Raw genomic sequence first — 20,972 nt, forward strand, 5'->3', positions numbered from 1 at the left:
GCCTCACGTTTCCACGTTTTTAGCACTGGACAAGGCGGTTCACTCGAGCGTAGCAGTCTCTGTCTTCTCTAGCACGAGGATACAATTCAATCATTAGCATCAGGACCATGTATGTAGTCTCTTTACTTCTCAAAGTCTCTTCATTCAGAGGACCTGATGCAACCAAACAAAAAATGCCAGATCTTTTCCTCTTGGGAATTTCCCTCTCATTCAGGCTCAGATCCCTTTTCCACACAATTAGTCTCCCTCAGCCGGGCTCGGACTAATTTCAATAATACATCAATTATTGAACACTTTCAAATTTACACAGGGTTTGCCTTGACCCGTCGCAGGACCACTTCCATTTTACAATTCCTTTTCTTTAACCTTGATCACCTTTCGGTTGGATACCTAACAGAGACTTTCGAATGAACACCCACGTGGTTTCAGACCACTCCGTTTAGAGTATCAAATCTTTAGCGTCAAAGTTCAGTCACTTGTCTACTGCTTTAATTATATTTACATCGCTTTCCACATACACTTTGTGCACTGTTCTCTTCAATTTCCTTTATACAATGTTGCCACTTGCAAACTTGATTTCCACACAGCCTGGGCTCGTATCAGTCAGACTTCTCTGGTGTTACTTCTTTGTATGAGCCAAGGGCAGTACCACGGCTGCAACGAGAGAGAGAGAGAGAGAGAGAGAGAGAGAGAGGACAGAGAGAGGGGGGGGACACAGAGAGGGGGGGGACACAGAGAGAGGGGGGGGGACACAGAGAGAGAGGGGGGGGACACAGAGAGAGAGGGGGGGGACACAGAGAGGGGGGGGACACAGAGAGAGAGGGGGGGACACAGAGAGAGAGGGGGGGACACAGAGAGAGAGGGGGGGACACAGAGAGAGAGGGGGGGACACAGAGAGAGGGGGGGGGACACAGAGAGAGGGGGGGGGACACAGAGAGAGGGGGGGGGACACAGAGAGAGGGGGGGGACACAGAGAGAGGGGGGACACAGAGAGAGAGGGGGGACACAGAGAGAGAGGGGGGACACAGAGAGAGAGGGGGGGACACAGAGAGAGAGGGGGGGACACAGAGAGAGAGGGGGGGACACAGAGAGAGAGGGGGGACACAGAGAGAGGGGGGGGGACACAGAGAGAGAGAGGGGGGACACAGAGAGAGAGAGGGGGGACACAGAGAGAGAGAGGGGGGACACAGAGAGAGAGAGGGGGGACACAGAGAGAGAGAGGGGGGACACAGAGAGAGAGAGGGGGGACACAGAGAGAGAGAGGGGGGACACAGAGAGAGAGAGGGGGGACACAGAGAGAGAGAGGGGGGACACAGAGAGAGAGAGGGGGGACACAGAGAGAGAGAGGGGGGACACAGAGAGAGAGAGGGGGGACACAGAGAGAGAGAGGGGGGACACAGAGAGAGAGAGGGGGGACACAGAGAGAGAGAGGGGGGACACAGAGAGAGAGAGGGGGGACACAGAGAGAGAGAGGGGGGACACAGAGAGAGAGAGGGGGGACACAGAGAGAGAGGGGGGACACAGAGAGAGAGGGGGGACACAGAGAGAGAGGGGGGACACAGAGAGAGAGGGGGGACACAGAGAGAGAGGGGGGACACAGAGAGAGAGGGGGGACACAGAGAGAGAGGGGGGACACAGAGAGAGAGGGGGGACACAGAGAGAGAGGGGGGACACAGAGAGAGAGGGGGGACACAGAGAGAGAGGGGGGACACAGAGAGAGAGGGGGGACAGAGAGAGAGAGGGGGGACAGAGAGAGAGAGGGGGGACACAGAGAGAGAGGGGGGACACAGAGAGAGAGGGGGGACACAGAGAGAGAGGGGGGACACAGAGAGAGAGGGGGGACACAGAGAGAGAGGGGGGACACAGAGAGAGAGGGGGGACACAGAGAGAGAGGGGGGACACAGAGAGAGAGGGGGGACACAGAGAGAGAGGGGGGACACAGAGAGAGAGGGGGGACACAGAGAGAGAGAGGAGTGTACATTGCTTTTACCTTCAGTCTGTGTGGCTTTCTGCAGATTTAACAAGGATGACACATTACGTTTTGAACCAACAGACAACACCCATGACACGAATTCCTCAGGATTTAAGCAGGCCACAAGGTCCAACAACAGTTGATCCTTATAGGACGACCAGTTATCTGGTGCCTTGGGGGTACTTTGCCACTTATTGAAGCTTTCTGGAGTCTTGACTCCCAGCTGCTCCCCATTTATTGTTTGCTGGGATGGCACAGTCTGAGCGCGCATCAGAACATGGCCTGCTGATATGTCAGGTTCCTTATTTACTAGAGGCAACCCTTTAACCGATCCATGATCAACAGAAGGCTCGAGTGCAAAGGGCTGCACGTGCATAAAGGTGATTGAGGGGGAACATACAAAGCTGACATCCTCCATGAAGTCACTGTTGGGGATTCTATTTTTGAGCAGAAGTTTGGCGGGAGTAGAAAAAGAGGAAGGTGCAGTACTGGCAACATTCTTAAGGTCGCTGCTGAGATTTATATTATCAAGCAGGAGTTTACTAAGAAGAAGCTTCTCCTTCTGGAGCTTTTGTCTCCTTTTCGCGCTTAATGCCAGAACCTCAGAGAGGAGACTACCACTCACGTGAGAAACCGGCGAAGGTGAATGTGGAGGGGAGTCGCCCCTACCCACAACATTAGGATGATGCCAGAGTGGCACCGGAGAAAGGACCAGATCGACTACTGTAGTCTGGTCTGTGACCTTGTCCGTGCTAAGCATGGTTTGCAGCCTTGTTGCAGGCATGGGAGTTAGGGAAAAAGGTTTCAAAATAGCCAGAGAGGTCCGAGGCTCAAAAGCCGATGAAAATGCAGAGAATGTTAAATGTTAAAGGTATATGTACCGCGCACCGTCACCAACGGAATTGGTCCCCAGGCGCTCTGGCGGATCTGCAAACGATAAGGTGGGATGGGTTAGTAAAGTGAAGAGGGAGTAGGATAGTGAGAGAAGTGGTGTTCTGTTGGCAGCTTCAACTCGGTATACACCGGGTGCTGAGCTTTGGTGCGGGTACTGGATCGGTGTCAGTCCGCGTCTGCTGTTGCTCCGGCTTATGTGTTGTTGCAGTGTTGTGAAGTGCGTGCGGCTTGTTGTGCGAGAGATGGTTGTGTGAGTTTTTTGAGTGAGATAAGTATGCAGAGTTTGAGCTTATATTGGTTAGTAAGTTACCTGACCTTTAGCATGCTAACATTCACAGTTTTGTCTAAGTGTGGCACTTCACAATCCTATCTAGATGCGGCGCAGGCCAATGTTTAGAATTCCATCCAGGTGTGGGCATGCCGACATTCACAATCCCATCCAGGTGCGGCGCAGGCTAGGGTTTAGAAATCTGTCTAGATGTGGGCATGCTAACATTCACAATTCTATCCGGGTGCTACGCAGGCTGGTGTTCACAATTCTAAGTGTGGCACATGCTGACATTCAAGTTTCATCTAGGCGCGGGCATGCTATCCTTCAATCAATCCTATCTAGATGCGACGCAGGCTAATGTTCACAATTCCAAGTGTGGCATATGCTAGTCTTCAGGTTTCGCATAGGTGCGGGCATGCTAACATTCAAAGTCCCATCTAGACGTGACGCAGGCCAATATTCACAACTCTATCCAAGTATGGGCATGCTGACATTCAGGTCTCACCCAAGTGCGGGCATGCTATACAGAAATCACAAAAACTTAAGGCGGGTAAAATAACCCAGCCAACACATTACCTCAGCAATAGACGCTTAACCAGGTATAGAGCCCGAAACCCAGCAGAGCACTACACCCGCTCAGTGAGAGCTATGGAAAAGCTCATTTCTGAGCCGCCATCAGACGAAAAAGAGGCAGACGGCTGCGGGACAGAGGGATGGATTCCTGGAGGGCTGCAGAGAGCTTCGAAAGGATGTAATACACTGCATTCTTGCTGTGGCTTTAACGGCCTTGCAACCGGACACACTGCTCCCAATGAACTCGCTGCTCCGTCGCAGCAAGATTCGAGAAAGGAACCGTACACCAGAGCCTCACTGCGTCAGGCCGCACCACCTAGAACGGCCGCCCCCGGCTCAGCGGCTCCTGATTTGGGCACACCTGCCATGCCTTAGCCTTCTTGAACTCCACCCATACATCATCGTTTCACACAGCATTTTCTAACTTTACAAGGCCTATGATAGGTTCTCTTCAGATACGGACACTGCTAATTACCCTTTAATGATTTCATTATTTAGTGCCTTTTTAAAAATGTACACCATTTATTTAGTTTGCAAAGCTGCGCATTGCAGGTTAATGGGAGTTCATCATTAACAGAAAAATGTGCTGAACAAAAGTTCTTAGATCCCAACCCATGAAACAGACACAATAGATGGTTTATATCCGTGTCGTGGGCAAAGGGGTAGTGGTTGACTGTATGTACATCTCACTTTTTGAAGCATTATTTCACTAAAGGAGTAGACCTGGTAGTTTTCAACCAGTCCTTAATAAAAATGTGAACCTCCATGAAAATTGAATTTTTGGAATGGAGAGGCTTTAATTTCTTGTATTTTGAAGATTGGAACAGATGCTCCAATTACCCAGAGCGGTGTCTGTTCATCTCAGCTAATTGAGTAGTTACTTAGTTACTAACTAATGGAGCTCTTTTGTTTTACCATAAAGCTGACCTCTGCACCTGATAAGCACAGGCCAGATGCACAAGATTCCAGCTGCATGGACAGAACATGCAATTAGATAAGAATGGCCATTTTATAATGTTCACTTCATAATGCATGCCTTATCAACACATTTAACTCAATGTGCTGGGAGGAATCTGAGGGCATCCTCACGTCATTCTGCCCAATATCCTCTGCTCAGGTGGCCAGGGAAGGGCCATCGCTCGTGGTTCCCGACCCTGAAGAGATGCGAGAGAGGATCACCTGGGTAGGGGAGACTTGGGGAATCGTAGGGGGTGGTGTCGTTAGGTGAGATGCGGTATCCCCCCCATTTCGATTCCATGATGAACCCTCAGCCCCAGCCAAATTTGTAGGATATTGTTACCCTTTCCCCTCTGGCAGGGATAACACCAGAAAACATCATTAATCTAGGAACACTAGGAAGAGGGGGCACACGTTATCCCCTTTTCCTTGAGAACCAACCTCCACCTCCCTTTGTAGGCTGTTGCAAACCATTTCCTCCATTACAGTACTGGGACGAGGAAGAGGCGACTAGGAGTAGTGCATACCAACATGTCATTTCACCACTCTAGTGCTGAGACGTGGAAGGGGCCTGCAGACAGTTGGTCGGGCATGTCCAGAGTACTCGACCAACTATGGTCAGGCAATTGCACCTGAGAACTCACACCTGCAACCTGTCAGATAGTTAGGAAACCAGGACACTGGCAAGTATCCAGAAGGAACTGTGGCACCGAGGCCCAGGTGGCCCGTGAGAGAGCCACAGTGGTGGAAGCCTCAGAAGAAATTTGATAGCTGCAAGCACCGGCAGCGTCCAATGGAAGTGAGCAGAGCTGCCAGCAACTCACAGAGAGGATCGAAGTGCGAGCAGGGCTCGTAATCCAATGGAAATGTATATGCGGAGCAGAGGAAGGGAAAGCAGACGCCAGGAGGCTCAAACCGGGGCGCTCCTGGAGGCTGTTATATGGAAAAGTGAATGCCAAAACGAACGAAAGGTGATGTGCAAGATACTGTAAACCAGAGTAAAGGGCTATGATGAATAAAACGTATACGATGAACTGTGAGTAAAAGGATAAGAGCTTTGAACTATTGAATACTGAAATAAAAAGGAAGCTTTTGACAAGCAAATGAAAGCTTTTGATAAATCTATAAACAGATGACAAGTTTGCATGAAGTACGCATAGAAAATATTGAAAATAAAGAACACATCTTATGAAATACAGTGAAAAACTATTATTTAAAATTGCTGAAGAGTGTGAGAGCAATGTGGTGAAGGAAAGAGAACACACCGTGTGAATGAACTCATTGTGGCAAAGTCAAGAGACGGACAAAGAGGAAAATAGGTTGTGGCAAAGCCAAAAGGCTGGCAAGGAGAAAGCTAAGTGAGTGTGTAAACCAGAACACAGGTGCAGTTACAAAAGAACCTGTGTGGGCAAGCAAGCCTAGGGTGACTTGTGCATGACCTCTAATGGGTGGACCGTGTGGTACGACAACTGCGCCTAGACTGGGTATACCCAATCTGTGAAAGCCAAAGAAACATCCAGAGGGCAAATCCAAGTGTATGAAAGAGATTGCTCAAGTGAAGCAGAGGAAAGCAATCTGTATGAACTGTCAAGAACCAGAAGGAGTGTAAATCTAACCTGAACTAGTTTTCAATATTGAGAGACAGATGAAGTGTACAAGTTGGCAAGCTGCTGTCTTGGGGGAGGGAAACCCGAGACCTTATGAGCTTTGTTGCTGCCCTGAGGAAGGGAACCTCGAGGCTCCCTTTTAGAACGGTGTTAGATGGAAAGAGGAGAATGTGACCCTACAGATGAGATTGTGGAACAAGTTCAATATCAGGAAGAGGGTTGGAAGCGAGAAGGCAAGTGGGATAGAAGGAAAAGAGAAACACAGGATAGTGGCGGAAGGAGCGATTGGGGCGTACCGTAAAAGATACCAGACAAAGGACCATATAGTGTGTGGCGAAGGGGGTACTCCCCACCATAGTTGAAAAGGGGAACAGCCTCTTCAAGAAAGTAGGAAGTTCAAGAGGAACTTATCTCGCTCCAAGCGAGTGAGAGACCCTGAACGATTGCAATGGGCAGGGATATGAGAGACTCCTTTTTTGTAGATTTCTCATTTCTTTTTCTTATACCGTTCCTTTGTTTCAGCAACCAAGCTGACCAGTGAGGGAACCAGGGAGAAGCAAGGCCTGGATATTAAAGGAGCTGGAGAACTGCTTGCCTGCTCTCACCTTACTTTATCAGAGACATTTATAGGACCCACCACAATAAACTCAAGTGCTAGGGAGGAGGAGATTGGTTACGAAGAACCCGACATAGAACTAGAGATTGATATAAGAGTGCGACCCAGGGGTCGAATCCATCCCTTCTTGGTGTCATGGTGACTTTGGGACATGACACATGGTTGCCATTACACCTTTGTGCAGGTACTCTTGCTTGTTAATGCAGTTGTCACCCATATGCCCTGCACGTGCACCCCAATGCATACACTGGGGGGAGAGAAAGAGGGAGGGAATGTGCGCCCCTCTTCCCTAGGGATAGCAGGAACCCACTGGGGGGTGAATCCTCCCGCCCTCTAGAGAGCAGGACATCCTTTAACAGGGATGTGCGTTATCCTCCTTTATTCAGAAAGCTATCGTTTTAACGGCTATAGTGGGGGGGGGGGCTGCCTCAGAGTACCCATGGTCTGATCAGTCTCTTCCCGAGGAACGCTCCACGAGCAGGGGCCACCGCAGAAGAGGCCCTGGTCCCCTTTGAGGCAGCATGGAGAGCTGGAGAAGCGCTTCCCTACGGTCAGGCCTGGAGCAGGAGCAGCTCGGCAGCCCAGCAGAGAAAGATGCCACAGCACAAACTGCTGTCCACCAGCGCCGGGGGGCGCCACCGCCCGCCCAAGCCCCATGGGGGCTCCATAAAAACACTCAGCCTGGAGCATGGCAGAGAAGACAAGTGGAGAGGGAGTCCTGCCAATTCAAAGTCAAGAAGTGGGCGCTGATGGGGACATGGACTCGGACAGACTGGAGAAGCCTGTGAAAAAGGCAGTGCTTCTGCGAAGCCGGGGTCAGGTGGAATATATAATCCAATATCCATTGAGGAGAGAACACGCACTACTGCACTGCATGCTGGGAGGAGAAAGCACGCAACGTGTGATACACGCGGTGCATCTTGGGACACGCGGAGCTGCGGCGTATAATGAAAGCCAAGCCAGGAGTGACGTGCACAGACAGAAATGATGCACGCTGGGCCATGCAGTCCTATGTCTTAAAGTGAAAAGAATTAAAGACTTAAAATATTGGGAACCAAAGTCAACGACCAGTCTAACATTCATTGAGGAAATACAATATGATGCATGGAGAATATAAAGGGCGCTGGAATAGCGAGTCTAACAAGCCAAGCGAAAGACTCCAGGAGAACGTCTCCCGCCCATATCAGACCGACAGAGAAACAAAACTGGAAAGATGTGGTGCCAGCTGATGCCCACACGAGTCTGTCAGAGGCAAACGTCGTCTCTCTGATCCATACAGAGACAGACGGTGGAGTTTCTGGATAAAGATCCTAGCCTGGGATTGAAAAATAGAGAGATGTAATCAGTTTGCAAAATGTTCACTCGTCACATGCCATTGGCTAGTGCTATTTGACGCTTGGACAGTGAGAAATGGTGTGCTGTGTCTATGCATAGAATTGTGGTGGCCAGGGACGCTTCATAATGTCCGACTAGTAGCTTGCACCTTGAATGTTTCCACCTCCCTCATGTGATCTTATTCTAGGTTGGTAGATAAATCACTACACACGTGTAAAGATCAGTGTCCTTCTTTCTCTACACGGCAACACCCTGTGACACACCTGGACTCAGTGACTTGTGAACCGGATGTATGTTCGGGTGCACCTTTATTCACTTCTCAACATGAAGATGCGGTGTACTGGCTACTCCAGTGCGTCCTTTGCACATAGCAAACCTGCAGCCCGTCCACTGTGTACATTCCTCACCTTCTCGCATGCACGAAGAGCACACGCATGCTGGAATGCACAGGAGGGCCCACCAAAAGTCACCAACATGGAATTAGGACTTGCACGGTGTTTTGCCACACTGATTCAGGAACAGCACATCAGTGTGTGCGAGTAAGCACAGGCCAGACAATGTCACAAAAAGCTGAAGCAGAGTGTGTTTAGGAAACATACAGCAACGTGCAAGCAGCAGAACAAACGGTTCTAAATAAGTAGCAAACTGCGTGCACAGCGCAACGCCGGCTAAACTGAACAGTTCAGTGCAACGCAACACAAGCAAAACAGACACACTGAAGCAGAGACTGGGAAGCGGGGGGTGTTCCATTTTGCACAAGTAAGAATGAAATGTAAAAAGAAGTATACTCCTAGTGGCTAGGGGAATAACTTTTGTTTACACCAGAATGCGGCCACACATGGATCAGAAGCACTTCCAAAGCTGGCAGATTTGCGCGCAAACGTGGAGACGCAACTGAGCACGTAAAAGGACGTCTGAACGGGACACATACTTCCAGGCAAACAGCCCCGGGAGCACATGCACTTACTTGTTAATGCTGATATAGGCTGTGGTGCTGGTGCAGCCGGTCGATAGCGCCTCGAAGATGATGGAGGTGTCCAGACGCGTCAGTCCTGAGCCGCCAACCTCAGGTCGCACGTAGATCCCACCAAACCCCAGTTGTGCTGCCTTCCGCATGGTCTCCACTGGGAATACTTCCTGTGAAGCAGTAGTAAAAATGTGAGCGGATGGCGGCCCAGTTCTCGGCACTTTGCCAGTAAATGGTACTGTGTGTTCATAATGGGGCGAGCGTGTCTTTGAGGGGTTGCAAAAAGCCGCCTAGAGCCCTGCAGCATATTGGCAGGCACGCATCCGCCAGTGTGCTGGTAATGTGGCCGGCATCAAAGTTACTCAGGTATGGTGCTGCTAGTACATAGTACACATTTCCATCTACCAAACAGTCTACATAGTACAGAAAGACTCTGCTTCGTCCCAGGAGAATAGCTCAGCGGCAACGTGCTCGCCTTGCAAACAAGACGACACAATGCAGCACAGGTTCGACCCCCGGGTCCACGCTTAGAAACCTCCGGGGATTAAGTGCGTTATAAATACACAACTCTGCCATATTCCTGTAACAGCGCCCCCAGATGCTCCCAGGGTGTCTGACCGCTTTAAAAATGCAAAAAATAAAATAAAAAGACTCAATTCGCTACACTGGTGCTGCAGGCCCCCTGGGGTGCATCTATGGATGGCTGAAGACCCAGTGCGGTATCTTTAGTGCATGTTCTCCCAATAGTGCAGGTTAAGCAGTTAAGGCTCCGCTAGGAGCTAGGGACGGGATTCCATTCGTAGGACATGTACCAGGTGTTCTTTGAGCCATGACCAAACCCCCCCAACCCCACCCCAGACAGCTGGAACTATGTGGACCGGGCCTCACATGCCAAGTACACAGGAAGCCGCCATACACATGTCTCTCCTGGCGATAAGACTCAATGGGAAGAACAGCGGTCACCCACTTTTAGGACTGATTTGATTTATTTAAGATTACATAATCAGCGTTGCACATATTTTATATTTTGCGCCAACATGTGTAGATTACTGCTACTTACTCGTGTACATAGAAAAACACACCACCCGTCTGTCTTCTGAAAAGGCACACATTCTGTTGCAAGGCTTAGAATAGAGGCCTCACTCTAGTTGGAATTTTGCACGACGGCGCATTACGAGCGTGCAAGGCGCAAGCTGTACAGAGAATGCTCACACTGTGTGTAGCATTAGAAGCTTAGGGCGTTCCTGGGGCCTGAGGAGTTTCTATCTTGAGTTGTAGTGGGGGTGGCACGTGCCCACTTCCTGCTACGCTGCCCTCACGTCGGGGGTTGCCCCTGTAGTAAACAGCGTGCTCTAGTGGAGCTGAACCTGTGCCAGCAGGCTGCATGCAGCGAGGGCACTCAGGCCCCGTTCAGAAGGCCACTCACGCTCCATCCTTTGGCAGGACTAAGGGAGGCAGCTGCCAGTTAGGTAGGCGGGTGACCTACATTTCTAGTTGCCAGAAGGCGCCGTCTCTGGATTTCAGATAATTAATTCCACACCTAAGTGTGCTTCATTTTTAAATATTAAACAAAGTTTTTTCACTATCATCTGAACCGCAAATTGGCTCCATGGCAACAAAAAATTAAGCCCCCAACTGTCAAGTGATGCCAACTTTTTAGTTTTAAGGCGCAGGCAGGCCAGCATCACTTGCTGTGAAATGATTAATCAGCATAGTACAGCCCCCAGGGGCACCATCAGTATAAGCTGCTTATACTGGGTGTTGCCCTTCTCGTGTCTGGCTGAGCAATCGTACTGGATAAGCCCGGACGCAAGTGAAACGTGCCAGGGGCTGCCATGTTCCAGGTGAGCTTTCGCCAGTGCAAAAGCTGCACAGGATCGCCAAGAAGGGAAAGGGGCGAGTGTGGCAAGAATCCAAGGCATATTATAGACTATACCAGTGAGCAGGTCACCTGCTAGCGGCTTCACCTGGGAAGGCCACCCAAAGCAGCCACTTCTCTCCTGGAATCTTTAACCTTACGTCTTACGTGCATTTATGGAACTGTATGGACCATGCTGTCAGTAACGTGACCATGTAATGAAATGAACGTGAGGCAGCACGACCCTCTGTTGCAAGCGCTGCCCCGGCCATCACCTGCTCGTCCCACCGGGCCATGTGCGGCGCCATCTCCCGGGCAGCGAAGTCGAAGGCCACTTTCTGGAACTCTTTCTGCTCCCCGCTGAGACCCACGGAGGCTGCAAGAGAAAGAGAATGGTGAAGGGGGTCCAAAAACTCACACACACCACAGCAACTAAAAGCAGAGATTTCACAAAAGCATGTAGGGAATGTTTCACTATTCAGTAGCATATTCGGGATACTACCAACACAAAATTGCTCAGGCGAAGAGCAAGATGAGGGCAGTTGGAGAGGGAGTCTGGTGGGGTCGGTTGGGGGCCGCCCACGTCAATACTGATTCTGCCGTTCCATCGTCTGCCGGCATTGCTCTCCCCCCAAATCCCCCCTCCACTGCTAAACAGTCCATGAACGCAGCTACAGGACGCTCCCTGTCAACTCCTGTCTTGGCTTCTTCAGCTCAGACCACAGACTTTGTTTTTACACCCAAGGAGAAGGGGTTAGGTTCCCTTTCTTCCCCCTAGAAAAGACCCGATTCAGTTTCTGACTTGCGAATGACTTGGCTACCGTTAATACACCATCCAAGTCTCGCAATTCAAAGGAAATCCCTATACAGATATTAAGGACTCAATCTGAGGCCTCCAGCATCAGTTCTAATGTTCCCCAGGTGGCAACAAGCGCCTTCGGATATCAATGCGCCTTTTCTGCAAATGTGGCAATCAGGGTTGCATCACTGGGCCCTATGGAGCCCATTGGGGGTTCTTTCTTGATTTTTTTCTAAAGAGCCATGCTCCACACCCCTCTGCATCTACCAGTCTGTCTTGATGGCCCCAAACCTGGGCTCAGCCTCCATCACGGCTTTTAATTTCGTATTGAACTCGGTCCGACTTTATGGCAATATCAATTAGGAGGTGAATGCAATGAATTCTAAATTCTAATGTATCTGTTCTTTAAGATTTCTAATCAGCAAAAGGACATCACACCTTTGGGAACAGCTCGTTTTACCGAAGAGCCTTCCCTTAGAATTGCTGCAACTGATGATCTGGGCCAGGATGGAAACGGTTTAGATCCCCCTATTCCTCCTTTGGAGACCCTCTCCCGTTCACCACATCCCAAAATGAAAAAGGTGAACAAGCTCTACGACCTCATCCTAAAGGAACAACAAATATAACAACTCTAGAAAATGTTTGAGATCCCTGCCAGTACTGCCTCGCCTCGTCTGGCGCCCTGGAATACTGACATTGCCCCCTCTATGTCCGAGGACTCATCTGGCCTGGACAACTAATGTGAAAAAGAAAGCAAAGAAGAAAATATACAAAATCAAGAAAAATACAACTTACACAATGTCTCAACCAACTCTGATTCGACAAATGGAATCTTACCATTCCTATCGAGAGGAAAAACCCCTCTACAAACATCTGGGGAGGGGAAAGAGCTGATGTTAATGAGTCACTTGACGAGCTTCTGATGAACACGTCTCTATGATTCCCAGACATGTTCTGTGCTGCCAGATTCTAATTCTAATGCTCCTCCAAGGCCGGCGTCAAGAACCTCGCAACAGGTTTCGCAGAATCTTGATGGGGAAGCCCCCTCTGCTACAATATTGGAGATGGCCAGGTGGGGGCCAGTTTATTTGCCTCAAATAAAAGGACAACTGTTGGGGGGGTTGTCAATGGGTCAGTTGAGTCTGTGCCACTCTGTATTGGGATGGAATGTACTTTTAAATCTGAACAAGGAGCTGTTTTAAACCGTGTCACTCAGTGCCCTGCCTACGCACAATGTTACTGAAGATCAGGATTTGACTTATTTCTTGTGCGAGAACTGTTCTGATGTAGTGTTTTAACTATCCATTTAAAGTCTCAGTTGGTTTTGGTCGTGATTTTCGAAGAATAAAACATTTTCCTGAAAATGGGCTTCAACTTATTAATACTGTCGGACTTACCTTGCAAGAGTAGGAAGTCTAGGTCATTCCATCATGGTTCGGTTTACCTAAATTGCATGTGTCGATCTTTCTAATGCGTTAGACAATGTCAACAGATCCAAATTATGGATCAAACTTGGAGTATACCGCATTCTTGTTAAATGTGGTAGTTAGCTTATATGAGAATTCGTCCCTAAAAATAATGCTGATATACTGGGATCAATGTCTGGTGTTATTTACACCTTTGACGCTCTCTGATGTGTGCATCTCAGTGCCAGCATTATTCAACTTTTACAAGTCAGATTCAAGTCATCACATTAAGAAAGACAACTCCTTTCATCCCAAATTAGGTGTTCATTTCTGGCCAATGCTGTTGATACAGTCCTCTTTGATAGAACCCCGATTGGACTTCAAAGACCCATCAATACACTGGAGGAGTTTTGTAATAATAATGACTTGCGCACCAAGAAAGCCAAGATTTTGGTAACTACGACTCTGAAATCCTTCGTTCAATTGCCACCTTGGCAACACTAGGTTAGATCTTGTTAAAGAAAGTAAATATTTGGGTTTTTTAGATCTCGTCCAGGGAAAATTTGGAAAGCTTATAGAAGAAATTGAGATTGAAGGTGCAGATCTAATGAAGCTTGACCGAAGTTTGGCCATTATTCTGTGTCGTCATTAATTTGGTATTCTAAAACCAAGGTCGTGCCTGCTTTGCTTTATGGTGCTGAATTTCTAAAACTAAAGGATTCCCACTGGAACAGGTTGAAAGGCATCCTCTGGAAGAGAGTGCCGTCTTTACCGGGACCTACACCAGGGGTGGGAAACAGATTTGAGATGGGACTAACCTCCGTAACAGCTAAAACATAATGGCAAACCTGCTACTATTTTGTAAAGTATGGGTCTCTTCAGTGGACTCTTCGTTTTATTCTTTGAAAACCTCAATTCTTCAGTCCAATTCAGTGGTTGTATTAGATTGATATAATGCTTGCGATCAAGGAACATCGGATCTGGAGGTCACTAGAAATGATTTAATTGAAAATGCCATGAAGATAAGGAGAATTATGTGGGATACAGATTGGTGTCAGACGTTTGACCTGGTTTCCGCATTTAGGCTATTTTCTGATCTGGCCTTAACAGAGAAAAAGAGGAATTCCATTCTGTCGTACTTAATCAAGTGTGCATTTCGATTGGTTTGTTTGAATGTGCACAAAACGTAGGAATTATTTGAGACTAGAAATAAATTGAATTATGAATTACATACTGTAGGCTCTGCCGATGTCGAAATATTATGGAAACATCGGTACATTCAGTGATAGTTCAGTTTAGCTACAACTAAAACCACCTCATTCGCCTGATCAGCATACCCCTGTCATGACGTCCACGCATATGTTAACTATGCCCGTTTTATATATAACATGTACTACATCTCTTTGTTTTATTCGTATTTATATAGCGCACAACAGCCCAAGGACATCGTGGCACTTGTTACAGTACAAAGCTTAGTTACATGGTCATTAGCGATATATATACAGGTTGCAATATAGTTAGTTACAGGTGTGCTCCAATGTTGGAACTTATGCATATTGTAACTAAGCCTGCTGCAAGTAACAGCGCCACAATGCCCCTGGGCTGTCTGTGCGCTATATAAATGTAAAAAATAAAATAAAATAAATAATAAAGTGGTCAAATAAAGTAGTACGTTTTAACTTCAAAATGTATAGGTAGAGGTCCAGAATGGTTACAACTGTTGTAAAAAGAGTCCCCACTCTTGGTTGTTTCCAGTGGCCTGCTTGCAATGAGGCCCATTCCCAGCAGTCAGGAAGCCACCTGGGGATTGCTCTAGGCCTGGGGTGCTTGTGTGAGCACAGGGGGGGTTGCAGGTAATGCAAGCCAAAGGCTTTAGTCCGGGGCATGTTCATTAGGAGGTGTAAATGGTGGGTCCAGAGGAGGAGCTGGGATGACATTAGTTGTGGTCATTAAATGCAAATTATTGTTCCAGGATGTTTTCCTCAGTCTTGCGAGAACTGTTGTTAAACACAGCATGGTTGGGTCGAGGGGACGGAAGGAAGGACACAGGTGAGGGGGCAGAAGGGAGCAGTAAAGGGGGCGGGGTAGAGGGAACGCCGTTCCGCTGCGTGTCTACTACACTTCGACCTCTGCGTACATGATTGTATCGCTCTCTCTCAGAACATTGCGCATCCCAGTGCAGGTCAAGGATATACGGGTGGACGCTTACGGTCAATGCAGGTGGCGATGCCCCTGGCCGGCCGCAGCGCGCCAGGGGTCAGGGAGAGAAGGGCACGGAACCCACGGATCCAGGCACCCGCCATGACAGCCGTAGGCAGGGGAGCGCGCGGGGCAACACGGGAAGTGGAGTCCAGAGAAGGGCGATAGGGAGCGCGAGGCAGGTCGGGAAGTGGGGCACTGCGTTATTCGGCAGTACCACGCTACGATTGGTTGGCCGGAGGGGTATGGACCAGCGGCGCCTGTTGATTGGTTGAGGGGAGGGTTCCTGGGTAGTGGTGATATCTGATTGGCGAGCTCTTTCTCTGTTTGATGCTAGGAGCGGCAAGGGTTTTCGCAAAGGTGAGCGGTGCGGGAGACGGAGCTGTGTGCAGCGGGGGCCTGCAGGGAAGCGGGGACGCCGGGGAGCGTGGGGAGGTGCACAGGTCGGGACGCAGCCCTGACGCGCCGCTAGTGTGAACAGGCAGAGGCGGCGTGAGGGCAGCCTCGTGCGGGACCTCGGCTGTCACGTGACGGGTCCGATTCTAGGACTCGGCTGTCACGTGATGGTGTTATGATGTAGGATCCTATGATGTATATGTTCTGTTCTTTATTATGTAAATAGTTGTCTGTTGTCCATGGTTACAGCTCTGTGTATGGTTCTGGAATGTTATTTGAGAACCATACTGTTCTGTTTGTGCTTTTCCTCCTACTTAATAGGTCTGTATGTATGAGCCCCTGATGGAATGTTAGTGTGGAATGTTATGGATGAACTGTGTCTGTGTGTTCCACAAAGTCAGTTGGGGCCTGAGCTTGGATGATGAGGGGGCCGGTGGATGTCTCTCCCTCCTTGTATATTTAATCTATTTACCTCATGTATACTTACCTCCTGTGTCAACCTAAAGTCCTGATATACCTACGTGCAGTCTGACGCACTCATTGACCCAAGACAATAACTTAACACATACACGAAGATGTCTGGCTGTTGAGGGTTGGCCTCTCGGGGACTTCCTCCCAATAAACTAAGTTATATACAAGAAAGTGTGGGTCACTTCCTTACAATTGGCGACGAGGACTCGCATGGATGGAAGTCCCCAGATGTTTATGCAGTGTTGGATCCTGCCGCAACATGCAGTGGAAAGCATAAACACGACGAAATGGACCAACGTATGATAACCAGGCAAGTCATATGATGCGCACTATTGAATTTTTTAAGGAAATGAGAAGAAAATAACTCCATTGCATATGCATCGGCGCTCGCATCTTTTGAGCGGTGCGTGAGACCAGGAGGCCAACCGATGACAAGTTAGAGGAATGCACCCATAACGTGATTACATCCAGCGGCATATTGGGACATCGAAGGAACTGCGGAAAGTTGGAGTAAACCACCTTCCGCCATTTTATGCATCCTGGTTGCCATAGTTACCATATAACGGAGTGTAAGAAACAAAATAAACGTTGCGTGAAGCCGGATGAAAGTAAATAAGTGCACGCTTGCACTGAACAACATAAAACGCATATAGTGTACCAGCACACTTGTAATGACATTGGTGAAAAGTCAAAAGTGAAACTGGAATGTGAATGGTCATATGCTTGACACATGTTTATGGAATTATTTCATTTTCAAATGAACAGAGCCAATTACTGAGTGTCTACACTTTATAGCAACATTCATATTACACAGTAATTCAACCAAGTGGGTGAATAAGTTTAGGAGCTTGTTTCAAAATGCAGAACATTGCGGCTCCAGTTACATTTTTGGCACAACCTGGAAATCCAATTTGTTCTTTGGAACAATGGCAAGACAATTTCCAAGTTTGAGAGCAATCGGAGAAGCCAAGTTTAATGATGATTTGAAGGAAGCCACACTGCTAAATTGTGGGGGTGCAAAAGCACTCAGGAGTTTTAGGACATTGCCTGAACTGGAGGCTCTTCGAGTGGGCCTAGGAAATATGAGACCGCAATAGCAAAACTAGGCAGGCACTTTAGAAATAATACCAACATTGTTTTAAAAAGGTACAGATTTTTCTTGAGGAAACAGATTAAAAGTGATAGTAATCGATGCCCATATAGCTACGTTAAGAGGTCTGTTGTCCACATGTGAATTTGCTGGAGTACCAGATGAGTATCTGAGGGATCAACTGGTTCTGCACGTGGCAGACCCTCGGATTCAACAGCGTTTGTGGCAGGCAAAGAACCCGACACTGGAACAGGCAATTGAAATCGCCAGATCTATAGAACTGGGTGAAAGATGTATGAAAGAAGTTCAGAATAAAGTGGAGTGTGCAGAAATAAAATCAGTCCAAGACATCAATGATGGACATTGTAACAAGGATGAGTAGGCTTTGGTTGCTTTTGTCAAGATAATGGTTTAATCAGATTTTGGAATGGGTTCCAGACAACAAGATAAAAAAAGCACATACAGACCGCAAGGCAAATGTTATAAGTGCGGCTGGTATAGACATATAAATGCAGAGAAGGATTTTCCAGCACTCTCGGCTGAATGTTATAAATGTGGACAAATAGGACATTTTGGCAAAGTCTGTCGCAACAGCAGAGGAAGATGAAGATTTAATACACGTTATATGAATGATATCCAGAGAAATGCTGGGTACTATGGTAGAGGAACAATGACAAGTATAAAAGCCTTGGAAGAAATTGGTGGTCCAAGTAGTTTGCTGACAATCACGAATGGATTTGAAGAAGAAGTACAAATACTGGCCTTCACACCAACTGAGGGCAGTCTTGGTCCATGGGTGCCCATGGCTATAAATAGTATAACATTACAAATTATGGTTGATACGGGTTCTCCATATACAATGGTGGATGTGGAATCCTATTTGAATGTATTAAAAAAAAATAGAGGATTTACACTTAACCAAGGTAAAAGCAACTGGTTATGGCAAGACACCCATCAATATCATAGGGTATACATGGGTACACTTGGACTTTGAAGGAAGAAAGAGGTACTGTAGACTATATGTAGCCGAAAATGGGTTCTCCATAGTTGGATGGTGGGAGCAAGCGACATTAAAAATGAGGATACATCCTGGTGAAAGTGTACCCATTCTATGCATAACTGAAAATAGTTGCAACAGGTCTGAGAATTTAGCCAGGAGTTTTCCCAAAGTGTTCAATGACAATATTGGTGTTCTTAAAGGATTTAAACATCGCATTGTACTAAAGAGAGGGGCAAAACCAGTGGTACATAAGGTGAGAAACATACCGATTGGCACTAGCAAAGAATTGCAAAAGGAACTGGAAAAACTATGTATACAAGACATTATCGAACTGATTAAGAGTTCCGAATGGTTAGCCCCCATTGTCGTAAAAAAACCGGATGGGTCGATCAGGATGTGTGTTGATTTGAGAGATTTTAACAGCAATATTTGGGTGGATCGCCACCCACTACCAAACATTGGGGAAATGCTTACCACGATGAAACCAGAGAAATACTTCACAACATTAGACCTATCTTCTGCATATCATCAAGTTGTTTTAGATGAGGAATCCAGACATCTGACATTGTTCATAACACCATTGGGGGCATTTATGTATAAAAGGATGCCATTTAGACTAGCATCAGCAGCTGCTGTTTTTCAGAGGCTAATGCATCACCTATTTAATGGTCTCCAAGGAGTACACTATTTTCAAGACGAGATCTTGGTGTCTGCCATGTCCGAAGATGAACATGATACAAAGTTATTAGGTGTGTTACAAGTTATCCAACAAAAAGGTCTGACACTCAAGATTGAGAAATGTAAAATAAAGAAAAATGAGGTAAACTACCTTGGACATTGTATTAATGCAGAGGGTATAAAGCCAAAGGAAACATTGGTAGACACCATTCTCAAAATTTCTGATCCGACCAACAAGGACCAGCTCTGAAGTTTCATGGGTTTAACAGAGTATTATTCTAAATTTGTTGATCACTATTCAGACAAAACCAAACAAATGAGGGATCTGTAGTGCAAAGGTGCAAAGTTTTATTGGTCTGAAGGCTGCAAGAAGGAATTTGAGATGATCAAGACCTTAATTAACAAAGCACCAGCTCTCAAAATGTTTGACTGTAGTGCCAAAACCATGATATCGGTAGACGCCAGCAACAAAGGTTTGGGGGGCGTCTTGGAGCAAGTGCAAGAAGGTTATGTGGTTCCAATTGCTTTTTCCTCCAGAACTTTAAGAGGTGCAGAAAAGAACTATTCAACCATTGAGAAGGAGGCTTTGGGAGTCAAATGGATTTTGGAACACTTTAAAGGTCTTATTTGGGGCATTCCTATTGATATCAAGACAGATCACAAACCACTTATACACATTTTGAATCCTAAAAACCCACATATGACATCTCCACGAATAAGGAGGTGGACATTAGTCATTATGCAGTATAATGTTAATATAAAATATACTCCTTGAAGAACAAATGTAGTGGCTGATTGTTTTTCCTGCATGCCATGTGACACTGACAATGATGATCATAACAACAAGGAGGAATTAACAGAAGATCAAGGTATGGATTGTATTATAGCACATATACATCCCAGTTTCTCGAAAGAAGAATGGATTGAAGCCAGAGAGCAGGACACAGAGCAAGAACTTTTAAGGAAAGCGATTGGCACTGGTTGGAGAGATATTGATGAGAATATTAAATCCTGGGAGAAGATAAAGGATGAACTAACGTGTGACAATGCGTGTATCTACCGAGGAGATCGGATAATACCCCCAGTATTGATGAGGGAGAGAATTATGGAAATTGCTCATGAAGGTCACGTGGGAAGGAACTTAACGAAGAGAAGAGTTAGAGAGGCCTACTGGTGGCCTAACATGTGGAGCGAGTTAGAAGCCTTGGTCAAGGAATGTACTGCTTGTGCAGTAAGCGATAAAGGAAAATCAACCCAGAGTACACCATTACAACCTGTAGAAGTACCCAGTTCAGTTTAGACTAAACTAGCCATTGATATAACTGGACCATATGAAGTACTTGGACCACAAAAAGTATACTTTATTTTATTGGTAGACTATATGTCCAAATGGGTGGAGTGCGGAATCATTGAAGAGTCTGTGTCAGCCATGAAAGTTTTATAAGGTTTTTAGAGGAAATATTTAGCAGAGAGGGGGAACCACAAGAATTGATATCCGATAATGGAGCCCAGTTTATGTCACAGGAAGTTCAATGTTTTTTGAAGGAGCGAGCTATCAAACACAATACAACAGCATTATATCATCCTATGGGCAACGGTTTAGTAGAAAGAATGAACCGTTTTATAAAAGGTATTATTCAGCTGGCAGTTGTTAATAATTTGCCGTGGAAAGAGACACTTAAAGAAGCATTTAATACATATAAAGTCACACCACACTCAGTGACTGAGGAGGAACCATTCACTCTAATGAGAGGGCGGATTAACACTAATAGACTTAGACCTGCTTGGATGCTTGAAAAAAAATAAGGACATTAATTTGGAAGAAATGGTGAATAAGGTGAACAAAAGACAAGATGAATATAAAACATATTATGACAGACAAA

At 47.0% G+C, this 20,972-nt stretch overlaps 2 protein-coding genes across 2 annotated transcripts in view; one reads left to right on the forward strand and one right to left on the reverse strand.

Annotated features, from left to right (window-relative positions):
* ACAD8 (acyl-CoA dehydrogenase family member 8) overlaps positions 1-15,627 on the reverse strand; it is a 54,906-nt gene extending 39,279 nt beyond the window's left edge. The window contains exons 1-3 of the mRNA XM_069614111.1: positions 15,465-15,627; positions 11,326-11,426; positions 9,193-9,362 (exon numbers count right to left, since the gene is read on the reverse strand). Of these exons, the coding sequence (XP_069470212.1) occupies positions 9,193-9,362; positions 11,326-11,426; positions 15,465-15,558 (365 nt within the window). The 5' untranslated portion in view covers positions 15,559-15,627. The remainder of the gene's footprint in view (positions 1-9,192; positions 9,363-11,325; positions 11,427-15,464) is intronic.
* Positions 15,628-15,734: 107 nt separating this feature from the next.
* The window catches only part of THYN1 (thymocyte nuclear protein 1), a 278,091-nt gene continuing 272,853 nt past the window's right edge, over positions 15,735-20,972 (forward strand). Inside the window, exon 1 of the mRNA XM_069614112.1 lies at positions 15,735-15,814. The gene's annotated coding sequence lies outside the window, so the exon portion shown is untranslated. The remainder of the gene's footprint in view (positions 15,815-20,972) is intronic.

The sequence above is a fragment of the Ambystoma mexicanum genome, chromosome 9 (assembly GCF_040938575.1).
Source record: "Ambystoma mexicanum isolate Mex_15411 chromosome 9, UKY_AmexF1_1, whole genome shotgun sequence".
In the NCBI taxonomy this organism is placed as follows: domain Eukaryota; kingdom Metazoa; phylum Chordata; class Amphibia; order Caudata; family Ambystomatidae; genus Ambystoma; species Ambystoma mexicanum.